General features: G+C 42.2%; 1 protein-coding gene across 3 annotated transcripts in view; it reads right to left on the bottom strand.

The window, feature by feature from the left end:
• The window catches only part of MRTFB (myocardin related transcription factor B), a 364509-nt gene extending 343775 nt beyond the window's left edge, over window positions 1-20734 (bottom strand). For 2 of the 3 annotated variants that reach the window (XM_086941355.1, XM_086941356.1), the window contains exon 1: window positions 20387-20734. In XM_086941355.1, the coding sequence (XP_086797481.1) occupies window positions 20387-20522 (136 nt within the window). In that variant the 5' untranslated portion in view covers window positions 20523-20734. The remainder of the gene's footprint in view (window positions 1-20386) is intronic. The other variant, XM_086941357.1, reaches the window with a different exon arrangement.
• Window positions 20735-23042: the final 2308 nt, after the last annotated feature.

The following is a 23042-nucleotide window of genomic DNA, read 5'->3' on the forward strand; positions in this document are numbered from 1 at the left end:
ATTTCTGACAAACCGGATCAAAGCAAACGAACGAAAAGAGGAAAACAGAGAATTTCACAATGATAGTCAAGAGGTAGTTGAGAGCTCCGCTGAAGACTATGGTGTGGCAGCGAGCTAGAATACTGTATTCAGACATATACAGTCACACATAACATTGCATCTGACATCACAGTGGAGGTAAAGTAGCTGTGTGCCTATTCCGAAGCCCCACTCTTCCAAGACATCTAGCTAAATTGACAAACTTACATTCTATCAAAGAACTTCACTTTCCAGCCATTTTGCAGGATACAATCTGGATACTCTTTACCTGGTCTGTGCTGTACTGGTTAGACAGCATTTTCCATACATGTTCGTAGTGACAAGCAGACATAATGACCACTCATATCATGCTCAATTCTAATTTCTTTACGATTTAAAGAATACACAGATATGAGACAGTGCTTTCACTTCCAGAGAAGTTCAAGGTCTACAATGCACACGGCTGCCTCTTGCTGTAGATCACACTGAAATCAGTTTTGGAGCTCTCCTCCAGTAAGTCTGCAAAAAATGGATCTGAATCATTTCATAGCAGTTGTACCAATACACTTCTAGAGCAGAAGGGGGAGGTAGATGAAAGAGAGACCAGAGGGGATCGTCCTCCTTTTAATATAAGTCAAAAAACAAAAAGAGCCTGCCTGTTAATTATGGACTAAACCTCCACATATATTAAAAAACATTATGGTTTCCGAATTGTGGCATGCTTCATCATTGGGTTAATCTTGTGCCGCTACGGAAAGGGGCATGCTGCGACCTACGAAATACGTGGGAGAACTTAGAGACGTATATATATATATATATATATATATATATATATATATGGAGGGCTTTGAGTGGAAGAGTGACTACTGGTTGATTACACTAGATGTGTCGTCGCTATATACAAGTATAGTGCATGCAGATGGGCTCAGGGCTCAGGGCTATAGAGTTCTTTTTAGGCAGACGACCCATAGAGTTGTACGAGCACAACAGAATGCTGCTAACCATGATCAGTTTCTGTCTGCACCACAATTTCTTTATGTTTCTTCATCGTTATTACCAGCAAGTCAGGGGTGTTGCCATGGGGGCCTGTTTCTCTCCTAGTTACGCCTGTCTCCACATGGGTTACTGGGAGAGACAGGTCCTCAGGGGCATTCACCATGACACCTGTACCAATCATATCATCAGATGGTACAGGTATATCGATGATATACTTTTGGTGTGGCGGGGAACACGTGAAGCAGCGGTCAGCTTCATTGAAACCTTGAATTCCAACTCATTTAATTTGTCTTTCACGTCACATATCAGCCAACAGGTGGCGCACTTTCTAGATATCACTCTGGAGGTCAGTGAAGGAAGGCTTGAAACTAAGCTGTATAGGAAGCCCACGTCGGGCAACACCATTTTGCATGCGGGAAGTCATCACCCCCCACATTTGATTAGAAGCATCCCCTATGGGGAGATGCTTAGAATCCGTAGGGTGTGTAGTACGGACTCCCACTGCAAAAGTGCACAGGCTGCGAGCAAAGAAAGATTTCTTGCACGTGGGTATAGTGAGCAGCTTATCAATACAGCCATAAGAAAAGCCAATGCATTATCTCGGACCCAAGCACTGACCCACAAGAAAGATCAGAAAAATAAGGCAGTGAACCAGGAGCTTCCAATCAGACTTATTTGGACCTACAATAGTCAGCACGGGGCGCTTAGAAAGATTGTCAACCAATACTGGAATCTTATCAAACTTGATCCAGTGATTGGTGAGCAAATGCCTAATAAGCCAGTTATCGCTTATAGAAAGGCATTTTCGTTGCAGGATGCGCTAGTCAAGTCTAGCCCGGAGGTAATACCACCCAAAAACTGGCTAGCTGCCAGTCGAGGGTTCAGGAAATGCTCCAGCTGCAAAGCTTGCGCTCAGGGACTCAATAAAACGGAGTTCCTTACTGCATTCTCAATGGTACCCCGTAAGATTAACAAACAACTTACATGCAAATCGGAGTACGTGGTGTACGTGCTGGAGTGCCCATGTGGCCTGCAGTATATTGGTAGCACCAAATTGCAGGTCCACAAAAGGGTACTCCAGCACATCAGAGCCATCAACACCAATGACACCACCTACCCGGTTGCGCGGCATTTTAAGGAGTTCCATGGTAACAACAGTGGTCTCCTTAAATATTATGCCATTGACTCTGTAGGCCCACTCAGGAGGGGTGGTAACCGGGAAGGGATCTTGAGGGCACTCGAGACCAGATATATCCTGGAGATGGATAGTAAGAGCCCGAATGGGCTTAATTCTACAGAGGACTTTTACACCTGTTTGTAATACCATGTGTATTTAAACCACTATCCTTCAAACCACTATCTTGTAGTCTCTCTGCCCCTTATTCGTAGGATAATGATTGGACTCCACCGTTTTACCGTTTTTTTTTTTTTTTTTTTTTTTTTGTTGTCACCTGTACACAGTAGTGTTGGCCCAAACTGTTTAACATGACCATATATGAATTTAGACACTAGGTCATTGTAAGGTGGTTTGTTGGTTGCTATTTTCCTAAAAAACAAATGAATGTCACCATAAAAAGTTTTAATGTAATTTTGAGGAAAAAAGTATGTTGCACTTATTTTTATTTTTCACTTCTTTTCGTTTGCATTCACATTAGGTATGGGTGATTGGTGTGGGAGTTTGTACGTTCTTGCAAATAGTTCAGGGGGAATGTCAGTAGGTACTTTAAATAAAGCCCTGCATAACTAGCCATACAACCTATAACAATCCAATTAATGATCAGATGTTTCATCAGTAATTGGGGACAAGAGTGTGCAATCCACAATTCTTACGAATGTGTATATATATTAAATATATTGTATATATTTTAGAACATGTGGTTTTATAAGTATCATTGTGCATTGTATATACGTGCAGTTTCAGCATTTATGCGGTTATTTTTTTGTAATGAATTTATCATTTTGACAAATATTTTGCATTTTATGTAAATATATGCTTTTATGTATTGCATTTTGCACAAACTCCGTTTGCCCAATGGGGTTTACCAATGAATTTGACTGGATTGTTACAAAGATCGGCTAGTAAACAAAAAACTGTATTTAAACAGTGATTAATTTTCCAGGGCTTGTATATAGATATATATCTATTTGTTGACATAAATTTCCCCGGTTTAATTACAGCAATAGCAGTTACTCTCTCCTGTTGTGATTTGTAAATACTCCCACTGTGTTCAAATTCACCAATCGAATGTTTCCCACAATTGTGAATGTCCCCTTTAAATTCCCTGCACCTCTCTTAGTGCGCCATGTGACCAAGGCCTCCGTGCAGGCCGAAACGTTATGCTGCCGTGGTGTACTTTTGAATAAACTGAACTCACCTGCACTCCGGGTCTTCCTGTTCTTTCCTGTGTGGTGTCGATGATTGCGGACTGGCGCAGTGAGAAGGATAGTGTGGATATATATATATATATATATATATATATATACATACATATGATGAACACTTGGTGAAATGGAGTGGGGGAGTCATATGTGTGAGAATGAAAAATACCTGCCTAGTAGGCAAAATTTTATTTATTTGGACCTCTAGTCGGTTTGGTTAAAATGGAGAAAGTGAGACTCAATGTAAAAATTTCCATGATTTTCTACGGGTCTACATGTTTCAAGCCATACCCCATGGCTTTTCTTCAGGACCACTCCTGATATCACTCTTTCCATAAAATATAGTTTCACTTAGTCAGGATGCTAAAAATAGGAAATGTATACATACAGGACCCATTTGGTGTTATAGCTTGATAATAAAAAAGATGGGAAAATCCTGCATTATGATTCCTTTAGGGTAAGGGACTCTTCTAGGCACACTTATTCCAAAGCTACTCCCTTGCCTAATGACCTAGAGTAGCCTGCCCGGGGCCTGTACCAATACAGTCAAACCTGATGCTGCACAATTAATGTGGTCAATGAAACACATGCATTATGTGTGGAAATTGTGTTCTAAGGGCAGACATCTGTGACATGTGTGTTTTGTAACCTTGCTCCAACTCGTGGCTTACTTCCCCATAATCAATAATGTATTTATTCCTCTCAATAACAACACTGTATTTATTATATACCACATCCTACTACAAATGTAGCGACTTTTTAACAATGAAAATAGCAGGGGTCCCTGTTATCCAATTTAATGGTATGAAGAATTTCAGCTTCAGAAACATTCAAAGCTGAGCTGGCAATGCCAGGATTCAAACTCATGGCCTGCAGATCACACCAGCGTCAGCAACAAGCACTTAACTAAGCAAACTATCCTACCTGCTGTCATCCATCTTGCTCTTCTTGCCATCGTTGTGGTACCACCTTTGCTGCTGATCCCCACTGGTCCAGATGTCATGTTCTCTTGCCCTCTCCAGCTCTGAATGCAGTACACCCTGGCTCTGGTGTGATGGCTCAGACTTAGCGTGCCAAAGTCGAAAGCACTGCATCGGAATCACTGGACTGTTACCATCTGGAACTTCCACATACCAGCATGTGATCTAATACATTACAGCCATCTTGAGCCTTGTGGTGATTCCAGTTATAGCGTGCCAAGACTGATATGCTCATAAAATCAGAATCCAGACTTTCATCCTGGCCATGAACATAGGTGCTGACAGGCCAAGAACAACAATGCAGAGGACGTCCAACATCAAGGGTAAAACTAATACTAACCAACCATGGGTGAATTCACTCCCAGTAAAGTAGAAAACACAGCCCTAGTGTACAGCAAATCATGAATACATAGCTGTGTGCATGGGTGAACCGGCTTGTTATACGTTTTTGAGAGGCCTGAGGACAATACCTAATGCTGGGGTCTCAAATACTTCTTTCGTTTTTGCCAGGTGCTATAAGCAACTGTTTCTAAATATTGAAAAATATAATACATTCGAACGAAAGAGAAAACTTGATTTTTGGCACCATCTACTGGTGTGGTCTCGTTATTACTGAAGGCGTTAAGTTTGCTTTCAACTAAAAAGCTATAAATATAATTTGTGGAGCACTCGGGCCCGGGGCATTATGACCCCTTTTCCATAGCTGCCAAGTTTTCAGATTGCTCACTGGCCTTTCCATTAAGTATAATTATGAGTATAACTATGAGTGAAATTCATCTGTCAAAAGGATGACACTTCGAGAAAGAATTTCTCACGAGTAAAACCAGCCAATGAAGTTCATGTAAAGAGATAAGTATCAGAAATGTCCCCCTTTTGAGTAATGAGAAACTTTAAAAATGCCTTGACATTGCTGCAAAACACCGGAAATGGAAAGTCACTTGCGAAGAGGGAGAGATAAGGTGCCTGATAAAAGACATGACTTTCAAGCAGAACGAAAAAAAACTCTTCTTTTCATTGTAAGACGCATTATTGTGCGCCTTAAATGCGCAATTATTGTTCCTGCTGCACTTGGGAACCAGGGAGGCTATGTTAAAATATAGAGATGTTAAAGGATCATTCATAATCATCCATTTATCAGACCTCCTCATACAATGCAGAAGTCTCACAGTTACTCAATGCAGTGTTATTTTTTCTTCTATAAAATATATGCGGGGGTCGGGTGTTCCAACTTAAGTAAGAGATTTGAGCCTTGATCTTTAACTAGGTACCCATCATATGGTTACCATCCAGAACTGTCCTCCATCTCCAGAAAATGCCTGCTTTTTCTGGTACAGGTGCATACTGCATGCTAACGGCTGTGGACCCCATCAAGTAGCCAGTTGCAGCCAATGAACTGTCTGTGCTACATCACATTGGCATATGGACAGCTGCAGCTTGTAAGTGCTGTCACACCACGTCTCCTGATACAAGAATCAGTGAGACTGAGACAGCTGCTGGGCTTTGTGTGACCTCGAGAGGCAACCACCCTGAAATGGCAGCCATCTTGGGTTGACCAAGAACTCTGTGCCCTCCCTGACATGATCTTCTTCACTGGAAGGTAACAAGTAGCCATTATGAGGTCGGTGCTGCAGGCCTGTGCACCCAACATTGATGCAGACTTCTCCTACTTTATTGTCAGCACACTGGTAATCAATAGGCTAAGCACTGATGCTGACTGTTTCTACTTCCTGGCCAGCACACTGGTAATCAATGGGCTGAGCACTGATGATTACTTTTTCTACTTCGTTGTCAGCACACTGGTAATCAATAGGCTAAGCACTGATGCTGACTGTTTCTACTTCCTGGTCAGCACACTGGTAATCAATGGGCTGAGCACTGATGATGACTTTTTCTACTTCGTTGTCAGCACACTGGTAATCAATAGGTTAAGCATTGATGCTGATTTTCTCTACTTCCATGTCAGCACACTGGTAATCAATAGGCTAAGCACTGATGCTGACTGTTTCTACTTCCTGGCCAGCACACTGGTAATCAATGGGCTGAGCACTGATGATTACTTTTTCTACTTCGTTGTCAGCACAATGGTAATCAATAGGCTAAGCATTGATGCTGATTTTCTCTACTTCCATGTCAGCACACTGGTAATCAATAGGCTAAGCATTGATGCTGATGTTCTCTACTTCCTGGCCAGCACACTGGTAATCAATGGGCTGAGCACTGATGATGACTTTTTCTACTTCTTTGTCAGCACACTGGTAATCAATAGGCTAAGCATTGATGCTGATTTTCTCTACTTCCTTGTCAGCACACTGGTAATCAATAGGCTAAGCATTGATGCTGATGTTCTCTACTTCCTGGCCAGCACACTGGTAATCAATGGGCTGAGCACTGATGATTACTTTTTCTACTTCGTTGTCAGCACACTGGTAATCAATAGGCTAAGCATTGATGCTGATTTTCTCTACTTCCTTGCCAGCACACTGGTAATCAATAGGCTAAGCATTGATGCTGATGTTCTCTACTTCCTGGTCAGCACACTGGTAATCAATGGGCTGAGCACTGATGATGACTTTTTCTACTTCGTTGTCAGCAGACTGGTAATCAATAGGCTAAGCATTGATGCTGATTTTCTCTACTTCCTTGTCAGCACACTGGTAATCAATAGACTAAGCATTGATGCTGATGTTCTCTACTTCCTGGTCAGCACACTGGTAATCAATGGGCTGAGCACTGATGATGACTTTTTCTACTTCGTTATCAGCACACTGGTAATCAATAGGCTAAGCATTGATGCTGATTTTCTCTACTTCCTTGTCAGCACACTGGTAAGCAATAGGCTATTCAGAGTCTTTTTCTTGTGTTTGTAATGATTGTCATTACGTTTGGGATGCGCAGCAATGAGCGCCCAGATGAGCCTTAATGAGGAGTATCTGGCACTGTAATTCTGCTGATACTTCAATACATAACTCTGAATGCCTATTCAGACAGTCACTGGTGCTGCAAGGCACTTTTCATTGTACTCCGGAATTTCTAATTGTCACTAAGCTCAACCGTGATCGATCTACACCAAGATTTGCTCTCAAAGCAATCCATGCCCCCAATTTTGCCCTGAAAATGACCCTTTAAAAGAGAAACGGGATCAAAAATTTGACACTATTACGTACAAACTGGGTCTGGGCTTATTTGATGAGGCGCATAGCTGCGTGATTTATAAGAATAGGTTATTTCACGACACTGGGCCATTTGCTGCTGTACATACACATCTAAATCCACCGTTAATTGTTTCCTCACAGTATGATCACTTTGAGGACTGAGCACCTTTATTACATTGCACTTTATTTTTGTTAATTAAATATCCTTGAATGTAGATTGGTCTCTGGAATTCTTTCAACCCCTTTATGCAAGCTGACTGAATTTATTTGCTCATAAATATCTAATGCTGTTTACAAACAAGACTGGCGCAAACAACTGTTGTGTTCAGAGATACGTCAATAAATGAGACTGCTGCACCAGTTGAACATGTGGACCAGTATGGTTAGTTTTGGTGCAGCAAAGACATGAAAATTCTGTGGCAAACTAACCATCCACGACGGTGGTGAAGGCAGCTTGACTCTCCTCCCTTTCACGTCCACCCCATTGAAGCTAATTTCTCTTCATCTGCCACCATGTCAGGTCACTAAGATAAGAGATACGCCATGTTCAGCTAATTTGCACCTTTGGGTATGTCTGTGGTGTAACACTTCAACAGGCTACACTAATTGGAGAAATATCAGTGTGCCACATGCAAAAGATCTCTGTGAATCCCATGTAGGGTGCTGTTCGTCAAGTTCAGTGGAGTCGACTTAGAGGAACTATTTATTACTTTCCCTCAAAAGAAAGCAAAATCTTAAAAAGTACTTATTGCATGCTTTACCAAGAGATTTGACCAGCAGCACCACGCTGACTTTAGGAGTTATAGATCCGATACTACCTGTCAAATTCAGGATGAATCATTAGATGAATTCATTGCACTGCTACAGAAATTAGTCATATGTTCAAATGTCTTCAAGTTTGGCAATGATGACACTGTACGTCTAAGAATAACTTAACAGAACTGCTCCATAATACTTTTTAAAACGTGGATCTTTTTTTAATGTACCATCACATACTGAAGAAAGACGTTCCAGGAAGATGTGCCCTAAACAATGCCACAGTGTAGTCCACATGGCTTATGATAATGACCTTCAATTTACCTAACAGACAAACTAACAGGAGGACATTTCTATAACAACTCTGAGGACTGAGAAAACCAAATCAAGCACCACATTAATAAAGTCTTTTCATAAAAAAAACACACTCTGAAATCTGATCTATATAAATAGATCAATAGCATTGTTGATCCCAGCATTACTTATCCAACTACAGGTCCAACAAGAGGGAGGCACTATGATCTACATATTAATTACCATTAAGAAAAATGGGGTAACCCGTAAGGTATGGACCTGGGTATATTATGATATGAAAAAACAATGGTCCTAATCCTATTGATTATACGAATTGACTCAATCAATTATTGTTTCTGAATTTCTAACAGTAAAGAGCACAATCAAGTCTACTCTAATATACTCAATGATCTTGGTACAGAATGAAAATTAGAACAATAGCCACTACGACCAAGGGCAAATGATACAATGTATTTAATTCATTGTTTCATCTTTTCAAATTCATTTTTTTAACAATGTATTATTCCAAATGTGTAAAAACAGGCGGTTGCCCAATTAGAGCGTGCAAAGACAAGAGTGATTAGAGTGTTGAGTAAAATGAGAGGGAAAAGGAATTCACAGTGATAGTAAGGACAAATTCACATTATTTATCAAACAATATCGGACATGTAATTGTTGCCGTATTGAGTACCTGGCCAAACATAAGATTCTTTTTAAACCATTGCAGTCAAAAATTGTTACATACAGACATATATGTCCCAAATTTTTTGCACTTTATGGAATCAAGGAATAAATGGTCCAAGGTAAGGAAGGTAGCGTCGACGTTTCGACTCGTCTTAAGCCCAATCAGTAATTTGAACCTGGGGCGTGCGAGTCTTCTATAGGACAGGATAAAAAAGGGGGGGCAACCAAGGGGTAACGATAGCCCCTTCAGTAGAAGACAGCGGGGGAAAGTCCTTGGTTCTTACTTCCTATTAAGTCTCCTTAATGTAGGATTCACTCTTCAATTTTGGGTTGGCACACTACTTCATATCTGTGCAATATTGAGGTAGTACCTTGATCGAACTCCTGATTTCGAAGTACTTCTGGGGTAGCTCCTGCCAATAAGTTCAGGAAGCTTGTAGCCGGGATTCCAGCACGTGTAAAAAGCCAAGCCTTAATCATGCGGCGTCCTTGCATGATTAAGGCTTGGCTTTTTACACGCGTTGGAATCCCGGCTACAAGCTTCCTGAACTTATTGGCAGGAGCTACCCCAGAAGTACTTCAAAATCAGGAGTTCGATCAAGGTACTACCTCAATATTGCACAGATATGAAGTAGTGTGCCAACCCAAAATTGAAGAGTGAATCCTACATTAAGGAGACTTAATAGGAAATAAGAACCAAGTACTTTCCCCCGCTGTCTTCTACTGAAGGGGCTATTGTTACCCCTTGGTTGCCCCCCCCCCCTTTTTTATCCTGTCCTGATGAAGACTCGCACGCCCCAGGTTCAAATTACCGATTGGGCTTAAGACGAGTCGAAACGTCGACGCTACCTTCCTTACCTTGGACCATTTATTCCTTGATTCCATAAAGTGCAAAAAATTTGGGACATATGTGTCCGTATGTAACAATTTTTGACTGCAATTGTTTAAAAAGAATCTTAGGTTTGGTCAGGTACTCAATACGGCAATAATTACATGTCCGATATTGTTTGATAAATAATGTGAATTTGTCCTTACTATCACTGTGAATTCCTTTTCCCTCTCATTTTACTCAACACTCTAATCACTCTTTTCTTTGCACGCTCTAATTGGGCAACCACCTTTTTTTACCTATTTTAAATAATACATTGTTTAAAAAATGAATTTGAAAAGATGAAACAATGAATTAAATACATTGTATCATTTGCCCTTGGTCGTAGTGGCTATTGTTCTAATTTTCATTCTGTACTAAGATCATTGGGTATATTAGAGTAGACTTGATTGTGCTCTTTACTGTTAGAAATTCAGAAACAATAATTGATTGAGTCAATTCGTATAATCAATAGGATTAGGACCATTACATATTAATTACAGCAGTCTCAATGGGGAATATTTATTTTTCAAACTTGACTTGTACGAATGTTATCACGAACCTGAACTAGAAACTGAAACATAGAGTATATCACCAGCTTCTAGTTGAAACTGGGCTTGCAACGCTGAAACCGGCCTGTTTCATCAATGGCTGAAATTCTCTAGGAACCAATCAGGATGGCCATTTTGGTCAATGCAAAACTGCTTTAATTAAATACTGGCATATTAAGTAATACAAAGACAATGAAGCAAATATTTTTGCACAAGATTATGTTTATAGCCTTACAAGACACTGGGACTCACACCAAATATATTCATTAGATGCATGTTTTCTGAAAAAGTATGCAAGTGGACGCAATAAATATTAAAGTGTCTGGAAATACACCCACAAATGTAGACAACGGTGTATCTTTAATTATTTTTGGTGATGGTGAGCTACTGCTCCAGTCACATCAAGGTCTTTTGAGAAATCGCAAGCTTAATTAATTGATATAACAAAGAAGATAGTTCAAGTAATCCTATGCATGCATAAGTGTGCGGCACAACATAAAAGATGAGGTGGCATCACCAACTCACACATCTACTTTGACTCCAATCTTTGCAATAAACTTACAGTAGATGTCAATTTGGTGGGGATAGTTACTATAATAGCACAGCACAAACCTGGTCAGGAGTTGGTTTGGAAAGTCACGTATCAACCAGAGGAGTAATTAAAATCATTGAACATTTGTACTAATTTAAAATATTACATTTCAATGCTGTTAATATAAAATCTAAACCTGAAGGTACAGCAGCTCCCTATGACTTCCTATGAGCTTAAGGCTACCAGCCCTGAGGTACGTGGAAAAGACATCTAATGCATGAGGATTCTGCCAATCGCACACAGTTAAACATTATATCAAAGCCAACCAGAAGCAAATTATGCAGTAACACAAATAAAGAGTAATGTGCGGGTACAATGTTACTGTTGACTGTCAAAAGTCTGTCCGTTCAGGACAAAATCCCTGTGCAATAATAGCCTGTGTCCCTGCATGGGATCTGTATTTTTTGGGGGGGCCTATTATGCTTGAGGCTATCTCTTTGGAGGGTTTGCTTCATGCGTTTCTTTTTTTGTTCAGTGGAGTCCACTTGACCTGTAAAGTTGCTGTCTTTGTGTGCCTCCAGCTGGATTGGAAGCACCATTTTACATGCCATGTTGCAATTCCTAGACTTTTTCTACAATGAACAGGAGAATCAAAGATCCCTAATCAGTCGACTAAATTAATCTATCTCTTTTTTCTAACTCCATTGCTGCCAGGCTGAGAAACTTCACAGCCTTCCATGCCAAATGGACTGTTGATCCTCCTAATGATTTTGTATAGGCGGATCTTCTAGTTCTTATTTGTTCTTGCTTCAGTATTGGCCATAATAGTGTTTTCCGAAAGGGTAAAATAAGCCAGGCATGTACAAAGTAGGAGAAGTAATGATTAATTACCGTGACCTCAAAGGCGGCATTCCAGGGTTGGCCATGTCCGTTTTCATTTTGGGGGTTAGATCTTTAGATGAATAAACTCTGAGCCTCAATAACATCAGGTTGAGCTTTTTTGAGCCTGAAAACAGATATGGTTGTGGTTTTAGGATTTTATATGCTGGCATCACCACCCATGCATGGCTTTTATTGGTCAAGGTTGCTCTGTCTATTAGCAGTGATTGCTAACTAATGGCTTTGTTAGTTATTAGTTTGAACTCCCAGTAAGCAAGTATTATGTGCCAAGCCTCTTCTAACTTTGGATGAGAGTGATTGCATTAACACAGAGTGAACTGAGTTATTTAGACTAGATTGCTTATCGATTTCCAGCCAGCAATTGCAGGCGAGGGAGTTTACCTTTGCTGCTCTCATTCGCCAGTAAAAATGTTATTAAAGCGCCTTGTCTTGCCGGAAATTGTTCTTTTAGACCGAACTCCATGCTGAAGTGAACTAGTGATGTGTATCATGGGGATGAGCATATTTTCTTGAAAAGACTGGATTGGGAGGTGTTCAAGCCTGAAGCAGTTCTGATCCGTAGGAGATTGAAGGTATGAATGTTACTGCTATGACCTTCAGCAAATAGTTTGTTGAACAATCACTGAGTTTTGTTTTGCAAGATTTTAAACCCAAAGAGCAATTAGTTTGCTTTCACTTGCCTTGTTGCCAAACTATGCTTGTAGTTGAGGTGCTGATCAAGTGAAACCCCCAGATATTTGTAGGTTGCGACCTATTACAGGATGTTAATGTTTGTCGTCCAGGTGAATCTAAGTTGCCTTTTGTGAGAGCTTGAGAAGCACATGACTTTTGTTTTTTGATAACTGAGTGTTACCACTTTTCCTGTTCCAAGTAGAGCTCTCACATAGCAATGATAACTCTTCCCTTTCAAAAGAGTTCCTTCCCCTTTAATTCAATGGGCAGTCATGTGAGGAGGGAAACTGTATTCAAGCCCCTCCCTTTCGTCGAGCCAGTGCTTGGCTTTAATGGATTTTCCTTGACCTAGGCCCCAAGAGAACGCTGGAGCGTTTTCTATCTGTGTCCAGACCCTGTCCTGAGCCCTGTGTTTTCTTCCCTTTCCAACTCCTTATTCCTTTCATCTTTGTTTCACAGTAGTTTTTTCCAAACTGCTGATCGTGGTTCCTTTAAAAAAATTGGATTCAGCTGGGATAAATTAATGCGGCTGGAGCCACCTACGGACCACTGGTGTTGCTGCCGCGGCCGCTGGGTTACTTTCCAAGCAGCCGTTGCCGCTGGATATTGAAAGCGGTTGTTGCCGCTTGTGATTCATCGCAGATGGTCTAATTTTCCTCTGGGTGCGGTCCTTGCCGTTTGTGATCAAATAACACGGCAGAAGCCGCCAAGGGAAAACCTTAATCGCGTACGGAGCCTCCAACACCATCAAGAGGCATACGCGTTAGGGACGGCTCTTCCGTGGAACAAGGTAAGAACAACCGCATGTCACCTCACGCATCTTATTATTGTTATTTAGCCGATTGTGATGTAACGCGGCTGAGATAGCAACAGACTGCACATTTGAGGGGAATTTTGACAGAGAGTGATCCGTCCTTTCTTCTTTGGAATTGTTCCAGCACCATTTCTTTTAAGCAAACAACTTTTAGATGCCTTGTGTCAAGAGGAATCCGATGCACCTTCATTCCTGTAGGGATAGAATCCCTGATTCCTTTCCTCCTGACAGCTTTATTTAGCTCCTTCACATTTCATTTAACTTTTGTTGCTTTATGTGCTAAGAGGTGCACGGCAGGAGCTGGAGCATCGCCTCCAACGCCTGCTTTAATTGGCATCGTAACTTTTGAGGCGCACGGAAGGGGCCGGCAGCAACGCCTCCAACGTCTGCTTTAATTGGCATCGAAACTTTTGAGGCGCATGGCAGGAGCCGGCAGCACCACCTCCCACGTTCCTGGTTCTAAAGCTACGGGGAGCTAGTATTTCCTTTCATCTTGGTATCCAAGGAGTCCTTCCTCTGGTACTTTCAAAACATTGATAACCTCTGTAATGGTAAGAGGTTCGTTATATATGTTAGATATCTCTTCATGTTAATCAAGAATAGTTCTTGTAGAGTTTCCTGAACCGGTTATACAATTCTTTGGTACTTTTCTGTCTTCTAGACACTACTGAAGGTCGTCCTCCAGAAACCCTGCATTTCCTTCTCCCTTTGGACAACATCCTTCCCAGAGACGACCTGCTTAGACTTATCCCTTCCCTGATAGACGCCTCTATCGTGAGGTAAAACTCTCCCCCTTCCCCTGTAGATCAATTATTAATATTATTATTTGGAATCTTGTATAGCGCACGGTTACCCTTGGGCATCCCAGCGCTCGTTCATGACTCAAGGGAATGGAGCTAAGGAAACAGCATTAAGCGAGGAACAGGTGGGTCTTGAGTAGCTTTCGGAACCGAATAGTACCAGTCTCTATCCGTAAATTCAAAGGCAGCGCATTCCATAACTTTGCTGCGTTCCCCCAGAGAATCTTCTACCGCTCGTCCAGGCTCTTTTCACTCTGGCCACTTGTAACAAAGACTTGTGGTCAGAGCGTAGGGCTCTAGTAGCCTTGTAAGGTAGCACCATATTACCCAAAATGGGAGGACCCTTCCCCCGCAGGATTTTATGAGCCGTACAGAGAGATTTAAATGTTATCCTCTCCCGTACGGGAAGCCAATGCAATGCTCTTAATGCCGGTTTTGCTGACTGTCTCCTTGGAATATTCATCAGCAGCCTTGCTGCTGCATTCTGCAGATCAATCGCCCAGACTGTACATATCTGTGTGGAGGATTGGTTTGAAGGTGAGAGGGGAGGCTCTCATCGTTCCTGCGGTACCTGGTCTTCAGGTGAGTGCGGCAGGTAACACTGAGTTCCAATTGAGTGGTAGCTATGTAGTCTACTAACTGAGTGATCAGCCGCTGTAAGCCTCCAGGCGTTTTGCTGAGGAAGCCTATATCGGCAGCATATTGCACGGCTAGCTATTGGTTCATTTCCCCATTTCAAGGGGTCTCCTTGTGCTTGGCATAGATGGTTCTCTAAACCTGCTGTGTAAATGTTAAACAAACAGGGTGCCAGAACGCACCCCTGCTTCAAGCCATGGGTTGTTGTTATTTTGTTAGTAAAACTTCGACCATCTCCTAATTTGATTTGGATCCATGTTCTTTAATAGAGGTTGATGATTGCCTCGAAAAGTTTTGTGGGAACTCCCCAGCTTTCCATGTTTTCCATAGCTTCCATCAAGGAACCTTATTAAAGGCTGCTTTAAGATCTATAAAACATGAATTAAGAAAGCTTGATTTTGTAATGGCTTGGTCGGCCAATAGAGTAACTGCTGATAGGTTTGTTAGGGTGCTCCTTCCCGCGCAAAATCCAGTTTGAGGTTTAGGATTACATTTATGCTGATCACTCAGTCCTCTAGATCAGTCAGCAGGTTTGAAGTGTACATTTTGGCCTCCACATCTACAAGTGCAATTAATTTGTAATTGCTCAAATTTGTGCGCACCCCTTATTTATATATCTGTTGAAATGTCCACTCCACTCATCGAGGATATATGATGTGATCTGAAGACAACAAGTTCAACTGCCAGGCATGTCATCCATCATACCACGGTTGATATTCTCTGTAACAGTAAAACCCACTAGTTGCAGTGCTTGGAAATGGCAGAAGTGCAATGTGAAGTACTACATAGAAAAAGTTAGTAAAACAGCAAAATGTTGCAATGGGTTCCAAAATGGGCGATTCAAATGTCTGAATATCATAAATGAATTGAAAAGCATGAGAAGAAGCTTGAGCCCTCTGTTTATATCACCAGTTAATCAATTTCTTAAACATGAACTCGTCCTCCTCTCGCAGGCAAATTTATCAAATTTACTGTGGCCATTTGAGATAAAAAAGTGTTGCAACACGAAATTGTGGAACATGTGCTGATAAACCTAACCAACAAGAAGGGTTTCTGGAGATGAAACAACAACGACGGAGGCCTGTGATGAACTCATGACACTTCGTGTAGACACTGATATTGAAGACCAGAAAGCATTCAAATGGGTTAACGAAGAACTCACATTGACATGTTATCCAGTCATTCTACACAGGAGCTGTAATACCAAAGAGCCGACATTATTGATACAGGACACCACTGACACAAAGTCAAAGCTTCATAAAAAAAACACCCCAAGAGTAAAGCAATCCTCAATGTTACATGCAATGGACCACATCAAATTTGCCTCGTTTCTCAGACTACATATACTGGCATTTCCAGAACAACTAAAGTCAAAATTGTACAAAGCTGAAAGAACAGTCCTGTTAGTGTATTTCTACAGTCATCTAAATTCTGAGCAACACATGTTGGTTGTCTTGGATGTATTTTTCCTGATACCCATCTAAGCCTCAATTGGGCTCCTAATGGTCACACCAATGCTATTTGCACTCTTTAAAATATTTGCAATTTAAGGTACTCCAAACACTTTAAAAACAAACAATGGCACTCTGTTCACTGGGGGCAAATATATAATCCTCATGCACTCAAGCGTGACCCAAAGAGATTTATCGAACAAGATCTTATCAAATGAAGCCCTGTACTACATTGGAGAGACAAGATGATTTGGTCAAATAGTCTCACAGGGCAATGTCCCTTAGAGTTGTCCTCATTACAGATACTGAAACACCTTCGTCTAAGAGAACTGAGCCCCCCAGAGTACACAACATCAAAAAAAGTACCAATCAGAATGGAGGAATGACAGAAAACGCACAAAAGTAAGGTATGACGTCACTTCCAATACTATAACTAGAGACCTAGGCCTAGTAGGACAGAGTGTGATCAGAAAAATTAGCACCACATTCAAGGGAAGTTCCACACAAGTACCCGAACAGAAGTCAAACTCTGCAACTTCAAGCCAAGGTTAAATCTCTCAAAAGCATCCTAGCTCCACGCTAACCCTGAACAATCTCCACTTGGGAACGTGGATGATGAGAGGAAAGTTAAGAACACAAACCTTCATTTCAAGTCAAAGACAATGCTTGCTACTGGTTGTTGAGAACCATTAGACGACCACCAGCGTCTCAGATGCGATTGGACATTCATCATTATTTTTAAAGGCTAAGAGGACTGACAACTGCAAGCCTGTAGGCATATCACCCAACATAGGGTTCCAATTGCACAGGTCACACTTATGGAGGAAAAGGAGTAGTAGGGCAGTGCTATCAGGCATTATAAAGAGAAAATGACTGTGGAATAGGTTTGGCATCGATTGGCCTATCGCACTATGTCAGAAAATCTAGATGAAGAAGGCCTTTGCTGTTCACGTAAGACAACTATTTGAAAGCTAATTTTGAGATAAAATTCAGGTCTTTGGAATTGTGCTTGCTTTTCCCGAAATTCCTATATCTTCCACTTCCTCAGGCAATACTACATGCAGCAGCAATGACTGCTGTGCCTCATGTACACCATGTGAACATATAATCACGACTGACATAAAAGAGTGTCATCTGCCACAATTACGTGGAAGGACTCAGTCTTACAGACATGCTTGTTCTAAAAAGCCCTTAAGTCAGCAAAATGATTTAAGAAAGTGAATCCGAGATTTGACTGATGTCGATCGAATGATTTGAATCCACAGTGCTCTGTGTGATCTTTGTGGTCCAGTTTCCTATTTGGCTCTGGTAGAGAACCTTGTATATGTTTGGTGTGTAATCTGCACTTCCTGGTGCATGTATTTATTGTTTTCACACTAGGTCCATGCAATACTAATTTGGCAAACCATTGACATGATGACTGTAGCAACATTATTATTTGGGACTTGACAGGCATCTATAACTATTTATAGAAATTAAAAAAGCGTTTTAAAGAGGAGGAAAAATGTCTGAATACATGTTTGGCAGGACACAGAACGAGGTTCCAATGTCCTAAATGTGTGATTGTCAAACCCTACCACCTGACGAGGAAACACAATGCTTCCGCCGTGGCCTTTGGTTCAACTATAGGCGATTGTAGTCTTAGTTCAGACCAGAGGAAACAAATGGGCTAACATGCTCGATGACAATGGGAAAAGCCAGACAACTGCCAAACAATCACCAACGATAATGGCAATGGTGGGATCTATTCAATGAAACCGTGTGCTTGGCTGTGATCCCTGACTCTTGAGACCTATAGAAAAACTGTATGATGCTTTATTTTGGTATATTTCTTCAGCACTTGAGAGAAGGCGGCTTTCAGATGTGCCTTGGATTCAGAAAGGCTGCTTTTATTCAAGAACGTGATGTCATGTGCTGTTGCTCAGCAATGTAATTGCCTTCGTTTCAGCCTTGTACACCTCAGGCATAAAGCACCTCATAACATGAACGACAACTAAGAAGGATAGTGTCTGTAATGAAAAAATATCTTTTAATGCCATTTAACAAAATTAAACGGGCTGGGAGCTGGAAAACAACTAAAAAAGACTTCCAATCTGAATGGTGATACTAACCTTCTATGCAGCAGCGCCCATGAAGTGAAGGTCTTAATAACCGAAGCTTTTATATTTGAAATCAAAATAGTAAAAGTGCCAAACCCCACACTTTTATTTAGGTCAGGTTGCCCTGGTGATTTCATTGTGCACTGACAAATGTGTGAGAATAAACAAAAGCATCCAAAATAATGTCAAGTGAAACACGTGTGGTTCACTTATCAAGTGGTGTACGTCCACAGCACACCATATTATGAAAGAAACCGGAAAACGCAGTGGAAAACACACAAACCAGCTACGTTGACTTCGACAGTGCAGACATGCACCTACTATATTGCCTTTTCTTGGCCATCTGTGTCGCAAGCAGTGTGAAAAAGTCTTCCATCTCTGGATCGTCAAAATTATGCATTTTCCAAATGTTGGCATTTTATTATTTTTTCATGTTGCATATATAGCTCAAATAGTCCAATAAGCTCCCAAAGCCAGTAGTAACTTAGTTTTTAAACAAAATGACTAGACGAGAAACTCGGACGAAAGGAGGCTGTTGTGATATGAGGCGCCTTAACTTATCCCTTAAAATACATCAATAAATATATAAGTTCATTTCTTTGCCTTTCCGAGTAGAACACGGATGGTTGCATGCAAACCACACGCATTCTAGACAATAGGCATTATTAAAGCTGTGAAAGCGACAATGCAAACATAGACATGGAGAACTGACTGGTGCAGTGCCCGTGTGTCATGTATTGTGAAACTTTCCGTAAGTTTCCAGATGAGGTCATCGTCGCCAATTGTTCTAAAGGTAATTAAGAGTACTTCCGCTCTGACTTTTGAAAGAATACTAACTACATCCGCTCTTAAGTGGGTTTATGTTTTGATCATGAAAAATAAAAACAGGCCCGAAAGTGGGTTTCCTGCCCTACAGTGGCCAGGTGATGGGGGTGGGGGAAGTATCCACTGAACAATTGGAGCGACTAAACTGTTGCTGTACTTAACCACACCTTACAGTTTTTTGTGTGTACAAGCGCTCCGTCAGCAGAGAGCCGACAGAAACTAAAATGCTGGAAGGCGGCACCAGGATACAGCATAACACTTCCTGCAATAACCAAGGAACCCATATTACAAATTAGCAACAAAAAAAAATTCACCAAGAGAATACAGGATATAATATTAATGTATTGACTCGCGCACAGTAGACAGCTTGGTTTGGACATACATTTAATCACAGCTGTCAGTACAGAATCACGAAACAATAATCACTTAAGATGAAGGAGCTATTTAAAGAGACGTGGGGGAAACTGAAAGAGAAATAGTGCCACCTGAACATGACATTTAAAACACAACAGGTTTCTGAAAGAATAAAGCGGCCACCCAATTTATATTGTATGGGCTGTACATATGGTGCCCACTTCGCTTACAACAGATGGTGACTACAGTAATTTAATTCATGGTATGGATCGATTTTTACCTCACAAGGCAAAAGTTGTTTTGGACAGCCCTGGGGTTTGTTTATTGATCGTGTATGTGTGTGCAGAAAAGCAACCATATTGTTAAATGTTTTGGGAAGGGCACGTTTGTCATGTGGTTTAACAAAACATTTACTCGGCCCCCGGCTGCTGCCATCGGATCCGGGTGTGGCTGGTTTATCTGCACAGGTCTGGGCAGGGGTGGGGTGTGTGCACTGCGGGCAGGAATGTGCAGCAGCAGGGCAGACAGACACTGTCTAATGCACGGGATTTTCAGCCCAGGCTGAAGTCATGTCTGTCTGCATGGCTTGCCCTCGCGCCCCCCGTCCAACCACAGACTCACTGACCTTCCTTCAGACTTTTCTGGCTGTTCAGGTCAAGGCACTCCTTGTCTTTCATGACTGCTTCGAAATCCTCGGCAGGTAGGATGTCCTGGAAGTCCTGCTGCTGGGGCTGCGGCTGTTTTCTGCAGCTATCGATCATGGTGACTGCTCTCCGGAACAGCACGGGGGAGAGGGAGGCCAGATTGCAGGGCGGCCGGTTCTCTGCGAGCCCCGGACTCCAGAGGTGGTGCAGTTATGTATTGGAGCAATAGGAGGCAGCCATTACCTTCGCGTTCCCGGCATGACCTGCACATACAGAGGCTGCTGGCTCTGCCCGCACTGCCACAGCCCGTAACTCGCAGTTTCAGACAAGAGGGAGGCTGAGCCGGGAAGCTGTGCAGGCAGGCCACGCCCCTTCTGCCCTCGCGCGCACGCCCTTTCCTCGGAGTCCCAGCCCCTTCTCGTGAGTAGTCGCTTCCTCCTGCTGCTGGCAACCGTCGCGTGCCCGCCTCCATCTGCAACGCACACCTCCTGGCGGAGGTTTGCAGAGCTCTCCGGGAGGAGCACAGAGAGGATAAGAGAGCATATTGAAAAGAGGCTGCCGAGAAGAAGGCAATGCAGTAAAGTGGAGGAGGGAATGAGTCCAGCTGCAGGAGTGCGGCGAACACCATTGGCGCTCTCTAACTATGTGAAGAAGAGGGGAAGATTAGAGACTTCAATTGGTGTTTGGAGGCCAAGTTGCGTCTCACTTACAGCAGGCCAAATCATGTCACACCGGTTGGGAAGGGCTGGAACTAGATTTGCCAATGCACTTCTGTTCACAGCTCTGCTTTGTGCACAACTCACCAGAGAGAGCTCTAGAAGCTTCGGGAAGCAGTACTACCTCAGTAGAGCGCTCCTACAAGACTCCTGAATTTGATGACAAGAGCGGTATTAGGCAAATCCAAGTGACGCTCCTCAGGTTTTTTCAGCCATTCGTGCCCCTTGGTGATGAGTTGACAGGGCACAAGTCCTATAACAAGCATTAGTATTGTAAATGACAAATTTTGTATTTATGTTTTTGTTTTGAAAATAGCAAAATTAATAACTTTGTCATTTACAATGCCAATAGTGTTAACTTTTGCAAACGTGACACCTATAGCATTTGTAATGCAATATGTGTTGTATTTACATGACTTAGATGTATTAATATTAAAAATAACAATGGGTTGCATTTTTTCAATAATTAATACTTAAATAAAAGTTATTGTAATTTATAATGGCAATAGCTTAAACTTTTGCAAATAACTTTTTGGAAGATTATGTTTAGAGTATTTTATTGTGATGAAAATACAAGAACAGAAGTGAAATATTAACATTTTTTTGGACAGTTGTAATAAAGTTTGAAACATTGAGAGAGCATATTTGAATCAGTTGTTGAATGGTGGCACAGATTGATGGCTGTGGTGGCTCTGAATGATGTGGCGGTGACGAGTGACGCTGTGGTGTTCAGTGATGCTGTGGTAGCGCATAGTGATGTTTTGGTGCCCCTGAGTGATGCTGTGGTGATGCGATGGATTGTGAGGGCGATAGATAGATAGAGGGAGGGCGAAATATAGATAGAGGGAGGGCGAGAGATAGAGGCAGGGTGAGAGATAGAGGCAGGGCAAGAAGGCGAGGAATGGAGTGTGGGCGAGGGATGGAGTGTGTGGGTCAAGGGATGGAGTGTGGGGCGGGGGAGGGATGGAGTGTGGGGCGGGGAGGGATAGATGGAGTCGGGGAATGGATGGAGTGCGGGGATGGATGGATCGAGTGGGGGGGATGGAAGGAGTGGGATGGATGGATGGAGTGATGGATCGAGTGGGGGGGATGGATGGAGTGGGATGGATGGATGGAGTGGGTGGATGGATGGAGTGGGGGGATGGATGGATGGAGTGGGGGATGGATGGAGATGGATGGATGGAGTGGGATGGAGAGTGGGGGGATGGATGGATGGAGATGGTTGGAGTGGGGGGATGGATGGATGGAGTTGGGGGATGGATGCATGGAGTGGGTGGATGGATGGATGGATGGATGGATGGAGTGGGGGGATGGATGGAGTGGGGGGGATGGATGGATGGTGTGGGATGGATGGATGGAGTAGGGGATGGATGGATGGAGTGGGGGGATGGATGGAATGGGGGGATGGATGGAGTGGGGGGATGGATGGAGTGGGGGGATGGATGGAGTGGGGGAGCCAAAGGCAAGAAAAAACAAGTACAACCAGGGAAGCAGAAGGCAAGAAAACGAGGGCAACCAGGGGAGCAGAAGGCAAGACAAGAAAAACCAGAGTAAAGATTTTTTGTATGTACATTTTTTTTTTATTACAGTAGGATGACGACACAGCTAAAACTGCCTCCACCCAATAAACTTGAAGTTGGTCGACACTAGGTGGCGCGCTTGCTTCATATTAGTACTTCGAAATAAATTGCATTCTTCAGTTTTGGAGGGGTCTTCAAGCATGCAGCGTTAGTTAGATGTGAAATGACAATACCGGTGAAATTTTAAGAGGTTTCATCTGCTGACATAAAAAAAATACTTCAATCACATCTGACTCCCCAGGTCAGATAACAAACAACGCTCTGTTCTTCATCTTAAAGTACTCGGTTGCACTTAGGTGAAACGGAAATGGGGGTAAATTGCCCTGTGACAAATGAATTAC

The sequence above is a fragment of the Lissotriton vulgaris genome, chromosome 10 (genome assembly GCF_964263255.1).
Source record: "Lissotriton vulgaris chromosome 10, aLisVul1.2, whole genome shotgun sequence".
Classification (NCBI taxonomy): domain Eukaryota; kingdom Metazoa; phylum Chordata; class Amphibia; order Caudata; family Salamandridae; genus Lissotriton; species Lissotriton vulgaris.